Genomic DNA, 16,698 nt, shown 5'->3' with positions numbered 1-16,698 from the left:
AAAAAACGTCCATTAAAAGCAGCATTTGAGCTATACAGTTCAAATAGATAAATTAACCGGAGTTTGTGTTTCTGCTTCTGCCATTATCTTGTTATTTCTTTTATTATCTTATTAGGTCCTACATCACCATCCAGCGGCCTTTAAATAATCTAGTTAGATACAAAATATATAATCATACCATTTTCGTCCATCATGCATTTTAATTTGTCATATCGCGTCGCCTTTGGTAGTAAACAAACAGTGATAAAACAGTATTCTCGAGATTCACCATAAGACTGTTCTTAATTGTTTAAAACACGGTGTCATAATATCTAGATATTATTTTCTATATTTTAAGACCTCACATTACTATACAATAGGGTTGGGGAAGATGGGACACTTTTAGCACATAATATCCAAACATCCTGATCGTGTTTTATACACTTAACATCAGTATATGGGAGTCCTAGGGATAAGGTTTTATAATTCTTTTAATTTGATATGCTTCCCACCAAATTGGACGAGAAAATAGAACGAAAAGGTGTCCCATCGTCCCCCACCCTACTATATATTTTCCAAGGCAAGATCATTGGCGCACGAGCTTATATGTTATATCCTATCTTACCCAAACGTACTATACTCAGTGCACATTGTTTATATTATCCTAGTCTGCATTCACAACAAATAATAGATCAAATGTCACTTGCCTACACACACCGGAACTTCATTGACATATTTCTATCTTACTAAACTAATTATGTGTAAGCGTAAGTTTGCTGTTATAATGCTAGGCCAGCAGTTTAATGGCGGCGAAAAAAAAGTATATTTTAAAAAGTTTTGCATTGCAGATTTATTAATGTAATTTCGTAATGTCTGTGCAAGTTACATATACTATCTATAGAAAGTAAGGGTAAGATGGTTTATGTTTTCATTTTGTTTTACCGTCCCGTTTGGTAAATTAGGATATTTACAGAATTATATAACTGTATCCTTACGACTCTGAATGAGTATGGTCGATTGTTAAAAACGAGTTATGGGAACATGAGATATCATGTGCTGTATCCATCTTACCCCACAGTAATATACACTTTTTCAAATCAGAAACCGTGCTTGAAATGCACCAAAGTCTTTAACAAAGAACCGCTTCTTTGGGTTTTCTTTAGAAACGTGTACAAAGCAACTTCCGCTTACGAATCGTTATTCTTATCCGTTTCGTAATACATGAAATCCTGTACAACAACATAATAAATCACAATACATTGTTGTTGATGAAATAAACTAATGTAAATCTTGATTAACGTAGCTTTATACAATAGAAACGCACATTTACACCCACTTACAATCAATAGCGTTGCACCCATAAGAACAGCTTTCATTCTCACATCAAGGTCCATTGGAACTGAAAACAAATTTAATAGAATTCATTTGGAACTATTACAACATAAAGTATAATAAAAACCTATGTAGAGTTTGAAACGAACAGAATTTAAAATATATGGTAGGGTGGGCAAAGATGGGAATCCTTTTTATTGTGTTTTTTTTTTCGTCCCATTTGGTAATAGCAAACAAAGAACATATAAAGAATTATAAACTGTTTCCTCACGACTCCCATAGACCGTTGTTAATTGCTTAAAACACGATCAAGATATTTGGATATTATATGTTAAAGGTGTCCCGTCTTTTCCAATGCTACTATGTATTAGGTTGGGTTAGGGTACTTTCTTGGGGTAGGGTACTTTCATACTTTCTTTCTTTTTATCGTCCCGTTTGGAGATAACGAAAAATCGTTTATAGATTTATAACCGTATCTTTACGACCCTAAAAGACGTTGTAAATTGTTAAAACTCGGTATTTATCTTACCCCATATACTTATTTTCTAAATACTTTAATACTAGTCATTTTAATATAATTGCTTTGAATATAGGACAACGGGATTTACTGAAATTTCATAGTCCGATTTTATGTTTTTTATATATGTTTTCCCAAGAGATTCAAAATGAGTCATATAAGTCGTATAAAAAGTGCCGACAAAGCGATAAAAAGTTAGATAAACGCAAAGTAAGTGTCTTCGCAAACAAAACTCGTTTTTATAATTGTTATATAATTTGTTATATAAAAACTACGGAATTGTGTAAAAAAAGCTAACTTTGTTTTTACATGTTAAAATATTTCATTTTCCTCGAAAGAAAATGCAAACAGGCAGTCTGTGACAAAAAACAGTCACTTTTTATACTACGTGGCTTATAAACGCTTATGTAAGTTTGACACAATTATTTCTGCACAGATTAACGCACTTACACGTCACAGCAAAGTTAGTAGCATCCGTAAAAGCCTCTTTCATTAAGCCCGCGTATTCTCTTGTTATTTTACCAACTTGTGTGACTGCACCGTCAGATGTTGTAACCAAGAAATCGTTGTCGCTTGTGCAGCATGGCCCAGAACACGGACAACATGGCCCATCAATATTAAACACCGGACGTTCGTTAGCATCTATCACTTGATACATAGGGTACCAACATGATTGCCTGTAAAATATAAAATCAAATACATTTCTGCTACCAATGTATGTGTCCCTGGGCAGAAAACGTAACAGCAATTGCACAACCCAGTGATCACTACATTGTCAGTTAATATAGAAACAATCACCTACAAAATTACATGTACCCCTCTTACAAATAGCGATTCGACGCACTCGTGAAGTTACTCCGAGTAAACATGCGAGTATTACACGCAAGAAGGTTGCCATGCAAAAAGGCAATTCACTGCAATGAACTGTTTAAAATCACTTTGTAATCTTACGATTGCCTCACGCCGCCGATAAATGTTCCAGTTGGTGATTCCACTTCTAAATAGAAAGCGCATGTGTCGCTGTTGGCGCACCAGCAGCATCCTGCACAACATTTAAACTTGCGTCTCATTCTCATAACTTCCTGCGAAATAACGGAAGTTTAACTCTATCTACTATAGGTAGGTAAATATAGGGTTATCTTTGTGTGTATGGCGTATGTGCCACGTACACAAAGTAACATACATGGCAACTCGTAAGCTGGCACGAGGTGTTAAACCCGTGTGATAACGACTGTCGTTTTCCGGCCACGCGAGGATAAAGTAAGTTTCATTCATTCATTCATTCATTCACTTTTCGTATGAGTTTAGCAGCCACGCCTTTATTTGCTTTTTAAATTAGTTTTTACCGTACCTTGTTTTTAACGACCGTCATTTTGTTGCTAATTTTCCAATCTTTAGTAGGTTATGCCCCTCTCTATTATAATTATCTGATTTTCGTAAGCTTATTTGAAGAGATAAATAAACCTCATGTTATCTACCCTGTGTGCGGCTTCTTTGCGAGAATTAGTGTTAACAATTGGTATAGTTGCTCTACTGTACTTACCTGACCCGCGTTGTTGGTTACTTTTATTTCAAAGCCACGCCCGGTTCCACAACAGAGCCTTTGAAACAGACTCGACTCTATAAAACAAACCACACACTCAGTAATATGACGCTAGTATTTTAACATTCATACCTTCTTTTGCAAAGTAACACTGCTGCCCCAGAGTATTCTTGATGGCGTATCTGTTCTTTGTTTCAATGTCCGTCATTGCTAATGAATACATTATAGTAATGTGTGGTAAGATTGATAGTTCTTGCACATAATATCCCATATTTCCTGGTCGTCTTTTAAACAGTTAACAACGCACTAAAGTCTCGTGGATGAATTTACATAAATATTCTGTGTTTACCAACGAAACGAACAATTAATGAGTATGAAAACATTTACCATTTCATACAAGAATGTATATATAGCAGGGTGGGGGAAGTCGGGAAACTATTCGCACATAATATCCAAAATCCTGATCGTGTTTTAAACAATTAACAACGGTCTGTGGGAGTCGTTAGGATACGGTTTTATAATTCTTTTAATGTTTTTTATTTATCAAATAGAACGAGATAATGGACGAAAAATAGTGCCCTATCTTCCCCACCCTACTACTATACTAAGTACACCGTTGCTAATTCAACTTTCCTAGTATTAACTTGCCTTCAAATATTTCGACTTGTTGCTGAATCAAAACTTGATCCAGCTGAGTTAAATATTCAAGGCCAGGTGGGCAACCTGGAACCGAAGCTGGCATTTCCATCCATTGAGTTTTGGGCCTTGCATCGTATATAGTACCGAAAGATGGTTGCTGATACAAAAAAATAAACTAAAATACGATTGCATTCAGTATAATCCGTTTTAAAACCCCATGTTAGAGTAACTTAGTAGTTTTTGTTGTAAAATGCATATAGTTGTGGGGGGGGATATGACACCTTCATCCTTTTTTTATTGTCTCAATTTGGAGAAAACAAAGAACATTCAAGAAAATATTAAACTGTATCCTTACGACTCCCATAGACCACTGTTAATTGTTTAAAACACAAACAGGATACTTTGATATTATGTTCTAAAGGTGTCCCATCTTTCCCCATGCTATACTTTACATTTTACAAAAACTACTAAATTACTTGAATATGTTTATTTTATAAAAAATCGATTATATTACTCTAACATTAATATTTAACGAAAAAAACACCATTTTAAGTACATATACAAATATATATATAAGTGCTTACTTGAGTATGAGCCATTACTGTATAGCGTCGTACTGTCCTTGGTATAATGGATATGGTAACACAGCAACTGTATGCTACAACGCATACACACTAACGAACTGCGACAGCGTGTCTGGCTCGCGCGCAGGTGTGCGTGAACGTTTTGTATGCTTAGCTTCACGTAAAAGGCTGTTTTACTAGTCAGGTTCTGTTTTTTTGTTTCTCTTGACTACACTTTTCGGCGTATGTGAAAAAGACGCTTGCGTTTAAACAGTTAATGTACCGATTTTGAGGCACCGATATTAGATTATATAATCATACGCTTTTCTTATTATCTTTTTCTTATTATTAGCAAATTCAAGTCACATTCAAAGCTCCTTTAATGGAAAAAATACACCAATCGGTAATAACATGCGCTTTTCACATGTTTTGAAGTGTGTGTGTTTCTTTTTCTGAGAGCATTTCTTGGCCAGATTGGAACAAGAAAACAGAATTCGAGCAAAAACCCTGCATTGCTGCCTCTTATATAAAACAGCATTATGCTTCCTTCGTATATACCTTTCTATTATTAGCACAATCAAACATGGATGGTAAATCAAATAAAACCAACTATTGAAACGACCGGTTTATTGTTGAAGAACAATGAAGTGACTTGTTTAAACGGGCGAGGTCGCCACATGGTCTGCTAAATAAAAGCTATGTTTTACTTGTGTGTAAGAGTTCAACTTTATAGATTGCAGCGCCACGGGCCAACAAGTTTAAAGATTCTTTTGTGGTTGCTATATGACATTACTTCGAATATTGTGTCGTAGTACTACACTCAGAAAAATATTGGTTACTAGTACCCAAAAAGATCGGGTATACTTGGGTTGCTTGGGGGGGTCACCCAAGTCTTGTATTTTGGGTAGTGGATACCCAAATCATTTGGGTAAAATTAACGCCCACCCAAATTCATAGTTTTTGGGTACTTATTGTTTATACCCAATCTAGATATTGGGTACCTTAGGGGGTCACCCAAAATTGTTGGGTATAATGTCTGTTTTTACCCAATGAATATATATTGGGTACCTTGGGAGGGTCACCCAATATAATATAAACAACACTACCCAAAAGTTACCTAATTTTCTACCCAATGTTTTTCTGAGTGTACTTCTCCAAAATACAAATATGGTATAGGGTTGGGAAAGTTGAGACACCCTTTCATTCTATTTTTCTGTCCCATTAGGTGGTAAACATTTTAATTTAGAATTATAAAACTGTAACCTCACGACTCCCACCATAGAAGGTTGTTAATTGTTTGAAACACGATCAGGATATCGGGTGACGGTACGGTTTTATATTTCTTTGAATGTTCTTCGTTTATACTATACCAACTGGAACGAGACAATAGAATAAAAAGGTAACACAAAAAAAATTTCAATACATATAGTAGGACACGATTTAACTACTACGCCAATATCAGTGTCAATACGTGGTTTCTACTTGTAGTTCGCTTCGAGCGAAAGCAATTCAACCTTTCTAATAGTGTGGAACGAAACAATGGACATGAGCCTACAGGTCTCCGGAAGTTCCAGTCCGGAGACCTGTACATTTAAATTGAGCATTAAATCATACGCAGAGGAACGACCTTTAGAAATCTGTAACTATGAGGATGTGTTTCAATTGAAAGTAAAAGAAACCGTATTCCATGTTCATCGTCAGGTGCTGGAAGCTGCTTCAGGTTATTTTAAAGGTCTTTGCAATAGTAAAAATACTACAGAAGGCAGGAATCAGGAGGTCAAATTAAATGATGTCGATGTGGAAGTCTTAAAGACTCTAATTCATTTTATGTACACTGGTAACGTGAAAATTACGGAAGAAAATGTCTGGGGTCTTCTGCAATGGTCGGATTACTTTGGTATAGATGGAATGAAAAATAATGTGGTTGACTTCATCACGAATAATATTACTTGTGAAAATGTCACATTATTTCGCGAGCAAGGGGTGCACTATGCTGTCGGTTTAGTAACCGCTTGTGACCGATTTATTGGCCGCAACTTCTCGGATCCAGTATTCCAATCCCTCAGCTATGATCGTGTAAAAGAAGTGTTAGATATAAAATTAAACAGCGAAAGTGAAATTGAGGATTGCACTGCAGCCATTGAAACTTGGGTAAACTTTTGTTGGGAAACAAGAAAAACTTATATTCCAGAGCTTATTAAATTTCTGACAGATAACGCTTTCGGAGCAGAGAACCTAAAGTATAATACAGAAGAAGGTCGACTTAAAATTGAGTTTAAAAATGTTGGTGATTCTCGTGTCACTCGTGTAACAAAAACATTGTGTGGTGAACCGCTGCCAGAATGGTCGAACATCGAGGAGTCGCAGCGATAAAAACACTTGATTTTTAACTTCATTTAATGCACTTGATTTTTAACTTCATTTAATGCACTTGATTTTTAACTTCATTTAATGCACTTGACTTTTCAACTTAACAGTACGGTGAAGAGGGGACACCTTTAGCACATAATATCTAAACAACTTGATCGTGTTTTAAACAATTAACAACGGTCTATGGGTGTCAAAGGGAATACGATTTTATAATTCTTTGAGTTTTCTTTGTTTACTACCAAAAGACACGAAAAACAGTATAAAAAGTGTCTTATCTCCTCCAGCCTACTATTTCCTTTATTTTAGGCATTACACACTGTGATATACTGTTGCAATATTCTCCCGCATAGTTCAACCCAGAGTCTAATATATATGTATCGATCAGCACTGTTTTGTTTTAACTTCATTTTGTATATATATACATGCAATAGGATATAATTGGTAATGCAATATAGCGGAAATACAAACCACTGTTATATCGATATGAAAATATTCAAGCAATTTGATGACATTTATGTTATTATCGAATAGATTGTATAAGTAATGAAAGCATGCTGTTAAATAATTTGCGTACTATAGTCCCAGTGTGGTTTATTGATACTACAGCAAGCAACTTATTTGCACACACATATATTAAAAGAGAATACAAATATGTCAATAACAAAAAATCTTTAAAATAAAAAAAATTAAAATAAAATCTTTAGAATAAAAATACCTTAAAACCCAGCAGGTGAAAAAAATTAGATCGCTGGTTGGAGTAAATGACTCCGTATAAGTCCAACACCACTTGTACATATAGACGTTAGCGGGATGCTATATCTACAAGTTTAAATTTAGATTTTTATACAAGAACAAAATGTTACGGTATCTTCCGGCGTCGTGGAAAAGTGGTTAGCGCTTCTGTCTCTAACCCAGAGGTGTAATGGGTTCAAGGCTCGTCGCTGCCACCGTTGTGGACGTATGTGTCCTTCCACGCAAGACACTTAACGGCAATTGCTCCAACCCAGTGGTCACTCTCGGGTTGTCCAAATTATCAGCCATACATGAATAAAAATATATAAAATCCAAACAAAATAATTACCTACAGAGTATTATACATGATTACCTACAGAGTATTATACACATAACTCGTAAGCTGGCATGATGAGGTGTACATGAAACAGAACATCCGCGTTATAACGGTCTCAGTACACAACGCATGTGTTTTTGGGTACGACCAAAGATGGGTACGACGTTGGGTACGACCAAAGTCTATACTAACTTTGGGTACGACAAGCTGCAAATTATTTACAAAGAATAAAATCACGTGCCACCATTATGACGTCATATGCTAGCAAAACACGTACAGTGTGCTATAGGCCTATAGGTTATATCATCAAATAGAAAGAAAAGTTAGGCTATACTATAGGAATAAAATAAGAAATCAGTATGTTGTATGGAAAGTGTCAATGTTCCCAGTTTTATTCTGGAAGCCCATAAATAAAGCAATGCATATTTGACATACCTTTTAAAATGCTAATGCCGTACATATTTTACTATGTTATAGGTCTCGTAATAATTTTATATGACGAGGTACTTTGCGTGCGTCGATCGTTACGTGGTCACGTGGGTAAAATATGACGTATCACGTGATTAGGTAATTACGTATCACGTGAGTAGAGAATGACGCATCACGTGAGTAGGTAATGACGTATCACGTGATCTGTACGTGATTGATCGTGCTGTTGTGAAAAACAACAGAGTTCGTCATGGCGACGAACGAACTCTTTATTGTTTGAGCACAATACAAGTTATTCGGTCTGCACCTTGTCCCATTGTATGGAATTCTTTTAAAAGGCGTCATTATGGCCTAAATAAACCTAACACATGTGGTTTTAGCCTCTTCTGAACTTATATACGCAGTGCAAATACAACGTTTTTTCATATAGTTATTTTATTGAAGTTATAAAATCTTATCAAAAGAAAGTTGCATTTTCAGGTCGCCAAATTAAAGCTCTTATTAGTTATTGTTAATTGTTTTATTCATTAATTATAAATGTATAGATACATTAAATAATAATAAACAATTGCTGCGATATAATACCAGAAACTTATATACAATCTTAATGTGAAGTACAATAACAAATATTATCTAATGCAATGTATTTTACAGTTAACCTGATTATGAAAAACTATCATTACAAAATTGTACAAACACACAATAATACTCGATCCACATTATAACTCTAGAATATTTACATCCGATGACACCATTACCGTTCTAGTTCTGGTTTTGTTCAAAGAACATCATATCCTGTCAAATATATCATATTATCATATTTATATTACTGTGGGGTCCGATAGATACCATAGCATCTAAATCACATATTTCCTGACCGGCTTTTGAACAATTAACAATGCTATTTTAGAGCCGCACGGCTACGGTTGCATAATTTTGTAAATATTTTTTGTTTACAACCAAATAGAAAGAGGAAAGAGTATGAAAACACAAACCATCTTGCCCCACCCTCCTATTCTTTATATTTGCTACATAGGAGTTAATACTTAATATGATTGCTGGGTATTTGTAAAACGTAAACATGTAATCAAAGCGAAAGTTAAATATAAACTTACAATAAGGAATGTTGCTCCGAGAAGGACAGCCTTCATTTTTACATCCAGGTCTTTGGGAACTGCAAACACGGTTAGTTTTACAAAAGCTTTGTGTATAATACGAAATTGGGTTTGGTGGGATACTGTTAGCACCTAAATCCCATATTTTTTGGGCAAATTTTGAACAATTAACAACGTTATTTTAGATTCGTGGTCTACGGTTATATAGTTCTGTAAATTTCCTTTGTTTACTACTATAAATGGGACTAGAAAAAGGGAATAAAAGCAGTTTACTTACAGGTCACTGAGAAGTTCGTTGCGTTTGTCACCATTTCTTTTGCAAAGCCAGAGTACTGCTTAGTTACACTGCCGATGGAGACAGAGTTGGATTTGATCTCAAACGGGAAGTCGCATGTACAGCAGGGGCCTGGACACACACAGCATGGGCCCTCAATATCAAAAACTTTTTGCTCGTTTGCGTCAAGGATCTCATACATAGGAACCCAGCACGATTGTCTGTTAAGTGTATTTTCGGTATTTAACGATAAGCTGGTATATAAAGTTTGATTTTGAAAATTCGAGTTTTAACAAATTTTCCATATTTTATTTTTTTTTCTAGAAATTCTGCAAATTTAGTTTTTTTTTTAATTTTGCCGCAAATTGTACCAAATTTTCATATACTTACGATTGTCTTATGGTTCCCAACGGTGTACCAACAGGTGACTCAACGTTAATGCTGTATGAACAGCAATCAGAGTTTGCGCACCAACAACATCCAGCACAACATTTAAACTCACGGTTCATCCGAATAACTTCCTGTTGATATATAAGATGGATATCGTTAACACAAACATTCCATATGTTCTAATCGTGTTTTTAAGCAATAACAGCGCACTTTTAGAGTCGTGGGGATACGGTTATGCAGTTTTGTAAATGTTGTTTGTTTACTATACTAAAATTAGAAAATAATATAAAAGGGGTATCTTACCCCAAACATAATATAGTCTGTATACCCTACCCCAACTACTGTATTTAGAGTACTGCGGGGTAAGATGGTACACTTTCAGCACATAAATCCAAATATTCTGACCGTGTTTTAAACAATTGACAACGGTTTATGAAAGTCGTGGGGAATCTACGGCTATATACTTTTTTGAATGCTCTTTGTTTACTACCAAGTTTGACGAAAAAAAAGTGTCTCATCTCACCCCAACCTACTATATATTTGTTTAAACACCGGTTACTTACATTGCCTGCGTTGTCTACAATATGCATCATGAATCCACGGTGTGGGCCGCAGCATACGCGCATACAGAAGTCAGATTCTGCGAATATTATCAACAATTCACGACATACATTATGACTCAATGAGGATAAACGCCTACGTTTGTACGGGTAATAGCACCGCTGGTAGCAATGAGGATAAACGCACACCTACCTTCGTACGCGTAGTAGCACTGCTGTCCCAATGCATTTTTTACCACGAATCGGTTCTGCGTCTCAATATTGGTCAGCACTAAAAAATAGAAAGAGATTTAATGTTTAGTTCATATTATAGTACTATGGAGTAAAATGGATAACTTTAGCACATAATACCCACATTCTCTAAATTTTGTAACATTTTTTAGTTTAGTACTAAATGATAAAAAGCACAGACCATTTTACCCCAACTTACTACAAAACGCATTCCAGCCCAGAAAAAACACAACATAAATAGAGTAAGCATTTCTTACCTTCAAAAAGCTCAACTTTTTGGTGAACGAGCAATTGGTCAAGCTGTGTCAGATATTCCAAACCAGGTGGGCACCCAGGTATACTTTGAGGCGCTTGCATCCATACTGCTGGTTGCGGTTGCCCTGGTAATGCTTGACCAGAAAAGGGCTGCTGCATCTAAAGTAAAATGTTAGTTTAAAAGCTATATTTTTTCATACATATATTTATTAAATCCTTTTTGTACGTACTGGATGGATATTCATACTCTGAGCTCCAAGACTTTGCTTAACTAAAGCTGTAGAGAGACTCAAATACTTTGCTTAACTAAAGACAGAGAGAGAATCCAAGACTTTGCTTTAATAAAGCCCCTTACAGTTACTGTTGTACGAATGAAAGTCCTTGTGATAACGTTCGATTTAAGAATGTATTGTCCATGAAGCTATCCTGTGTTTCTTACGGTTTCAAATTTCATAGCTGTCTCAACAGGCCTGGTTTCTTGCTAGGGCAGTAACAAAAACTGTAATAGCCTTACCTCTGCACATACTCATAGTAACGCAACAGTAATCGAAAACATAAACATTTGCCTACAGGTTAAAAGTAATAAAGTAGGGTAGGGGAAGATCGGACACCTTTTAACTGTATTTTCTCGTCCCATTTAACAGTAAACAAAGAACATTCAAATAATTATAAAACTATATCCCCGCGACTCCTATAGACTGTTGTTACGTGTTTAAAACACGATCAGGATACTTGGATCATAGTTTAATAAAGAAGTGTTGTATTATTAAACTATGCTTGAATATTATATGTGCTAAATGTGTCCCATCTTCCCCACCCGACCCCACTATATATACATTCCTGTCTGTTTGTTTTAACTATTGCTTATTTACACCGCAACAACTACGCACTCTCAGGTAATAGGAGAGTATAGCTGTATAAAATATGCATGAACCACGTATGGTCAGTTTAGAACTCTTACCTATATACCGCTGCCATTAACCAATTACAGTATTCACTATCTACATTGTTGACGCGAAATAAGTAGTATATCAACGAACCAGTGCCCTAAGGGCTGTGAAAACAGTAGCTATGTCTGTGTACAGTAACTATAAACATCTTTCAAAATAAAATCACCACCACAACAGTGTACTATGACTTAACTTTCTATAACCGATACACAGAATTACAATATTAAACAAAAACCATGTTATACAACACATAATATGAGTTAACCTACTTTTCCTTGTGCTTCCATTTCCTCGTTTTTAGAAACCAACGCCTTGGTTCAAGTGGTTATAAATAGTACAGTACTCCTGTTACTAACCAAGCCTATAGTCTGCAACGTAGAATGAGGCAACAGCGTGACGCACTTTTATCCGCAACGAAGCGTTTGTCATAACGCTACCAACAATAGCGTTTTTTCTGGACCATTGTATAAATAAGTTCTTTATTCACAAACCGCCTTAAAACGTTAACAACGATACTCTCGGCTGTATTTATGTACATACTACAGTTATACAGGATGTAAAACAAAAAATGGTAACAATATTCATATTCATTGTTGCGTTTCAGGGCAATTGGTGGAAAATGAATTGCGCAATACTTAATTAAATTACACATACGAGACATTTGAATCGAAGACGTCGTAACACTACTACGCTATTTTTGAGACAGACTACTAAATAATAACACATAATATAATGAATATAATCATTAAACCATATCTTAGTGTAACGAATCTTTTAACATGTAAGCGGTCCCTTTAAAATTTACAGTTTGTTGCTTAGGTATGTAATTGTAAATGCAATTTGTTTGTATACTAAAATAAAGGCGTAGAGATAGATGAATTATGCCGATCTTCGAACTAATTGTTGTTTTTCTCAAAGAACATGATGTCCTGAAACAAGAAAATGTTAAATAGCAGGGTGGGGTAAAATGGGAAATGTTTTCATCTTATTTTTACGTTAAATTTGGTAGTAAACAAAGAATGTTCAAACAATTAAAAAAACGTTTCCTTGGCTCTCTAAAAAACGTTGTTAATTGTTCAAAATACGACCAGGAAGTCTGTGAGAGGGCATGAATGTTGGGTGGTTTTCCTCACGCTTCAATTGAAAATTTCCGGGACGCCTCAATTGAAATCATTCAAGCAATGAAAATATCACGTGGCTGTCGCAAGTGTTCAGTGAAGTGTGACAGCTACGCATGACGTATCTCACGTGACCGAGTGGTACTCAATAAAATACTAGGTACTGGATAAAGCTTTGTCCGACAATTCGATTGAGGCGGGCAGGAAGTAAAAAAACAACGACGGTTGTTAACATGTGAAAGTATAATTGTGTATATTTCAGTTATAGGGAACTACTTACGATAAGAAATGTTGCGCCCAGCAAAACCGCCTTCATTTTTACGTCAAGGTCCTTGGGAACTATAAAAAAATAGAAAACAAATAATGACAATGCTAATTATGTACAGTAGGTTTTTGGACAGATGGGGAAGAGAAACGCTTTATAAAGCATATATAGTATACCGCGGGGTATCGTTAGCACCTAAATTTCGTATTTATCAGATTGTGTTTCACAATTAATAACGCTCTTTAAAAGCCGTGAGAATAAGGTTATATAATTCTGTAATTCTTCTTTGTTTACAGTCAAACAAGACAAAACATAGAAGAATAAAAAACGCGTCCTTTCTTACGCCACCTGTATATACAGTTTAAACACCGATGAAATTACCCATCAGGGTGTCATGTATCCTTACTTACAAGTAACTGAGAAGTTGGTAGCATCCGTGAACATTTCCTTGCCCAGACCTGACCATTGTTTCGTCACACTACCGATTACAGACTCCGCTCCATCAGCTGTTTTTATGTGAAAAGGAAAATCACAAGTACAGCATGCACCTTGACAGATACAGCACGGGCCCTCGATTTTAAAGATTTCTTTGTTAGTTTCATCAAGGATATGGTAGTTTGGTATCCAACACGATTGTCTGTGATAAACATAACATTACATAATTTTTAGGTAACTATCTTAATACAGTAACGGAGATCAGGTTAATTAACATAAGAGAAGCAGCAAACGACAGTCGTTATACACACTACGGGTAAATGGTACTTAAGCAAAAGTGTCTAATAAAAGCGTAGCTGCAAAACTCATGTAAAAAAACCTTAACTGTACCTATTCCTACACAAAACAGCCGTTACTGAACCTATTTAAACAAACATACGTGACATTGCACACTTACGCCTGCTTAATGGTTCCGAGGTGTGTTCCTCCAGATTCGACAGTGATGTTAAAAGCGCAGTGGTCGGTATTGGCACACCAACAGCAACCTGCGCAGCATTTGAATTCCCTGGTCATGCGCAGTACTTCCTGTGAAAGATAATAGTATATTAAATTACTATGGGGTAAGATGGCACGTTCATTCGTTGGCATATAATATTGTAGGGGGGTAAGATGGGTCATGTTTTCATTTTCTTGTCTCGTCCCGTTTGTAGAAAACAAAGAATATTTACAGTATAAGTTAACCGCACCCTCACGACTTTAAAACATTGTTAATTGTTCCAAACACGATCAAGACATGTACGACTTTAACGCTAACGGTGTTCAATTTTATCCCACAGCGGTACTATACATGAAGGTTATTTACCGTTTGTAGAAATTTTCAAACAACTGAATAGACTTACCCTACCCGCGTTATCAACAACATGCATGATGAAACCACGACCTGGACCACAGCATATTCTCATACATAACTCAGATTCTGCATAAAATAAACTGGTTACAGACTTACAGTGACAGAAGGAGTATAAAAAGTCGGGATATATCTCACTAAATATATCTAAAGGTACTGTGTATCTTTCTCTAGTAAGCCGGTTATACAAGGCAAAACGACAGTGCCGCTGGATTTGTTCATTATATAGCAGTGTGGGTGGGGTAAGATGGGAAACCCAAAGGACAAATTTCCCAACATCTCAGTCAAAAGTAGGGTTGGGGAAGATGGGACACCTTTTTATTCAATTTTCTCGTCCTATTTGGTACTAAACAAAGAACATTTAAAGAATTATAAAATCCTATCCGCACGTCTCCCACAGACCGTTGTTAATTGTTTAAAAGACGATCAGAATATTTAGATGGTATGTGCTAAAGGTGTCCCGTCTCCCCCCATCCTACTATATGATGGTTTTGGGTGATATTATTACAAATTAGACAACATGGTATACCGCTATATAGTGACCACTGGATTAGAGCAATGAAAGTGTGATTCCTCAAAACACGCACGCGCCCTAACCGCAAACTGCTATGAAATAAAGCTCAAATATTTGTGTTTTGACATCACATACCTTCATAGGCGTAGTAACATTGCTGACCAAGCGCGTTCTTTAGGACGAAGCGATTCTTCGTTTCAATGTTTGTTAAAGCTGCAATACAATAGACAGAAAAAATAATAATTAACTGACACACGAAATAATTTCTTCAGCTAATACATCTGCGACGGTTGCGGCTTTTTGTTATTTATGAATGATAAATTTATTTTGAACATAGGTTACATTAAACAGGATATAACCAACTTGTTTTATGACTTTTAGCATTGTATTACCAGTTCACAACCTATTTCAGAGGGTATAAGCTTTTATTGGTCATAAAGTAAGACTACAGGTTAAAAAATTAAGTTATATTTATTCAAAACGACAAAAAAAATACCTTCAAACAACTCGACTTGCTGATGCACGAGTAGTTGGTCTAACTGAGTAAGATATTCCAAGCCCGGTGGACACCCAGGAACGCTTTGGGGCATTTGCATCCATTGCTGTTGCTGTTGTTGTGCCATTTGTGGTGGCTCTTGTGCTTGACTCAAAGGTTGCTGAAGGAAATATACGTTTTACAAAAAAAAAAAAAATTACAAACAAATCAACTGTGTTTGTGACTAAACAATAAACATTCTTATGAATATAAACAAATAGTCTGTAATGGTACAGTATAGCACTAGCATAATATACCAACATAGACTTTAAACAAAATAGCTATACGTTTCTTTTTAACAAACATTTTAACCAAAAGTTTGAATAAAACTCACCGCCGCTGCCTGTGGCATGATTCTTTACCTTGTTATAGCAACTGATCACAATGTAATAAAACGTTTACCCTGATTTTCCCTAACGATCTATTTAAAGAGCAACTGTACAAATAGTCAGCGTATCACGTGTCTAACGCGATCACTGTGCGTTAATAAAATGTAGGCCATCATGGGGTAATGAATAAACAGTTGTCGCAAAATCTAAGCTTTTTTTAGAAGCAGAAAATGAACTACAATTAGGGGTATTTTATACAACTTTAGTACATAAGACCACGGCCTACTAGAGATATCTCTAGTAGGCCGTGATAAGACATTTGCTGCGTGATTTACTGAGCTTAAATTACTGGTGCTGTATCTACTATCTATAACTTCTA

The 16,698-nt window shown here is 35.7% G+C and overlaps 4 protein-coding genes across 7 annotated transcripts; 1 reads left to right on the top strand and 3 right to left on the bottom strand.

The window, feature by feature from the left end:
* Nucleotides 1-812: 812 nt before the first annotated feature.
* LOC100185032 (phospholipid scramblase 1-like) lies at nt 813-4,735 on the bottom strand. The gene is made up of 8 exons (XM_002126311.5): nt 4,595-4,735; nt 4,020-4,167; nt 3,504-3,581; nt 3,372-3,448; nt 2,780-2,910; nt 2,279-2,505; nt 1,320-1,378; nt 813-1,208 (listed from the first exon to the last, which is right to left on the bottom strand). Exons 1-8 carry the CDS (start codon nt 4,607-4,609, stop codon nt 1,167-1,169), a joined length of 777 nt encoding a protein of 258 aa, XP_002126347.2. The 5' UTR covers nt 4,610-4,735; the 3' UTR covers nt 813-1,166.
* Nucleotides 4,736-5,899: 1,164 nt separating this feature from the next.
* LOC104265566 (kelch-like protein 24) lies at nt 5,900-7,235 on the top strand. 2 transcript variants are annotated; one of them, XM_018811322.2, is made up of 2 exons: nt 5,900-6,470; nt 6,786-7,235. In XM_018811322.2, exons 1-2 carry the CDS (start codon nt 6,113-6,115, stop codon nt 6,944-6,946), a joined length of 519 nt encoding a protein of 172 aa, XP_018666867.1. In that variant the 5' UTR covers nt 5,900-6,112; the 3' UTR covers nt 6,947-7,235. The 2 variants fall into 2 exon arrangements, with proteins under 2 accessions (XP_018666867.1, XP_026689401.1); XM_026833600.1 differs by having other exon boundaries at nt 5,900-7,235.
* A 1,630-nt stretch (nt 7,236-8,865) lies between these two features.
* Nucleotides 8,866-12,630, bottom strand: LOC100179531 (phospholipid scramblase 2-like). Of its 3 annotated transcripts, XM_026833601.1 has the most exons (9): nt 11,573-11,756; nt 11,497-11,537; nt 11,269-11,425; nt 10,974-11,051; nt 10,784-10,860; nt 10,221-10,351; nt 9,834-10,051; nt 9,557-9,615; nt 8,866-9,236 (listed from the first exon to the last, which is right to left on the bottom strand). In XM_026833601.1, the coding sequence occupies exons 2-9, from the start codon at nt 11,509-11,511 to the stop codon at nt 9,204-9,206; spliced, it is 768 nt and encodes a 255-aa protein (XP_026689402.1). In that variant the 5' UTR covers nt 11,512-11,537; nt 11,573-11,756; the 3' UTR covers nt 8,866-9,203. The 3 variants fall into 3 exon arrangements, with proteins under 3 accessions (XP_026689402.1, XP_002131364.1, XP_009858073.1); XM_002131328.5 differs by lacking the exons at nt 11,497-11,537; nt 11,573-11,756 and adding an exon at nt 12,486-12,630; XM_009859771.3 differs by having other exon boundaries at nt 11,497-11,756.
* A 48-nt stretch (nt 12,631-12,678) lies between these two features.
* Nucleotides 12,679-16,481, bottom strand: LOC100177190 (phospholipid scramblase 1-like). The gene is made up of 8 exons (XM_002131366.4): nt 16,325-16,481; nt 15,952-16,111; nt 15,591-15,668; nt 14,934-15,010; nt 14,492-14,619; nt 14,010-14,236; nt 13,615-13,673; nt 12,679-13,145 (listed from the first exon to the last, which is right to left on the bottom strand). The coding sequence occupies exons 1-8, from the start codon at nt 16,340-16,342 to the stop codon at nt 13,113-13,115; spliced, it is 780 nt and encodes a 259-aa protein (XP_002131402.1). The 5' UTR covers nt 16,343-16,481; the 3' UTR covers nt 12,679-13,112.
* Nucleotides 16,482-16,698: the final 217 nt, after the last annotated feature.

Source organism: Ciona intestinalis, chromosome 3, assembly GCF_000224145.3.
Source record: "Ciona intestinalis chromosome 3, KH, whole genome shotgun sequence".
Taxonomy (NCBI): Eukaryota; Metazoa; Chordata; class Ascidiacea; order Phlebobranchia; family Cionidae; genus Ciona; species Ciona intestinalis.
Note: the sequence above shows the minus strand (reverse complement) of the source record. Positions and strands in the feature narration are given on the sequence as shown.

What these genes read in the sequence shown, in the direction of transcription:
- LOC100185032 (XM_002126311.5), bottom strand. An exon ending in GTGTTACTTTGCAAAAGAAG is followed by an intron (nt 3,449 to 3,503) that starts GTATGAATGTTA and finishes TTTGTTTTATAG; the next exon opens with AGTCGAGTCTGTTTCAAAGG. An exon ending in TAACCAACAACGCGGGTCAG is followed by an intron (nt 2,911 to 3,371) that starts GTAAGTACAGTA and finishes GTTATTTCGCAG; the next exon opens with GAAGTTATGAGAATGAGACG.
- LOC100179531 (XM_002131328.5), bottom strand. An exon ending in TTGTAGACAACGCAGGCAAT is followed by an intron (nt 10,352 to 10,783) that starts GTAAGTAACCGG and finishes ATATATCAACAG; the next exon opens with GAAGTTATTCGGATGAACCG. An exon ending in TCGGAGCAACATTCCTTATT is followed by an intron (nt 9,237 to 9,556) that starts GTAAGTTTATAT and finishes TATATTTGACAG; the next exon opens with GATATGATGTTCTTTGAACA.
- LOC104265566 (XM_026833600.1), top strand. Translation starts at nt 6,113, where the DNA reads ATGGACATGAGCCTACAGGTCTCCGGAAGTTCCAGTCCGGAGACCTGT.
- LOC100177190 (XM_002131366.4), bottom strand. An exon ending in GCAAGTCGAGTTGTTTGAAG is followed by an intron (nt 15,669 to 15,951) that starts GTATTTTTTTTG and finishes ATTGTATTGCAG; the next exon opens with CTTTAACAAACATTGAAACG. An exon ending in ATGTTACTACGCCTATGAAG is followed by an intron (nt 15,011 to 15,590) that starts GTATGTGATGTC and finishes TATTTTATGCAG; the next exon opens with AATCTGAGTTATGTATGAGA.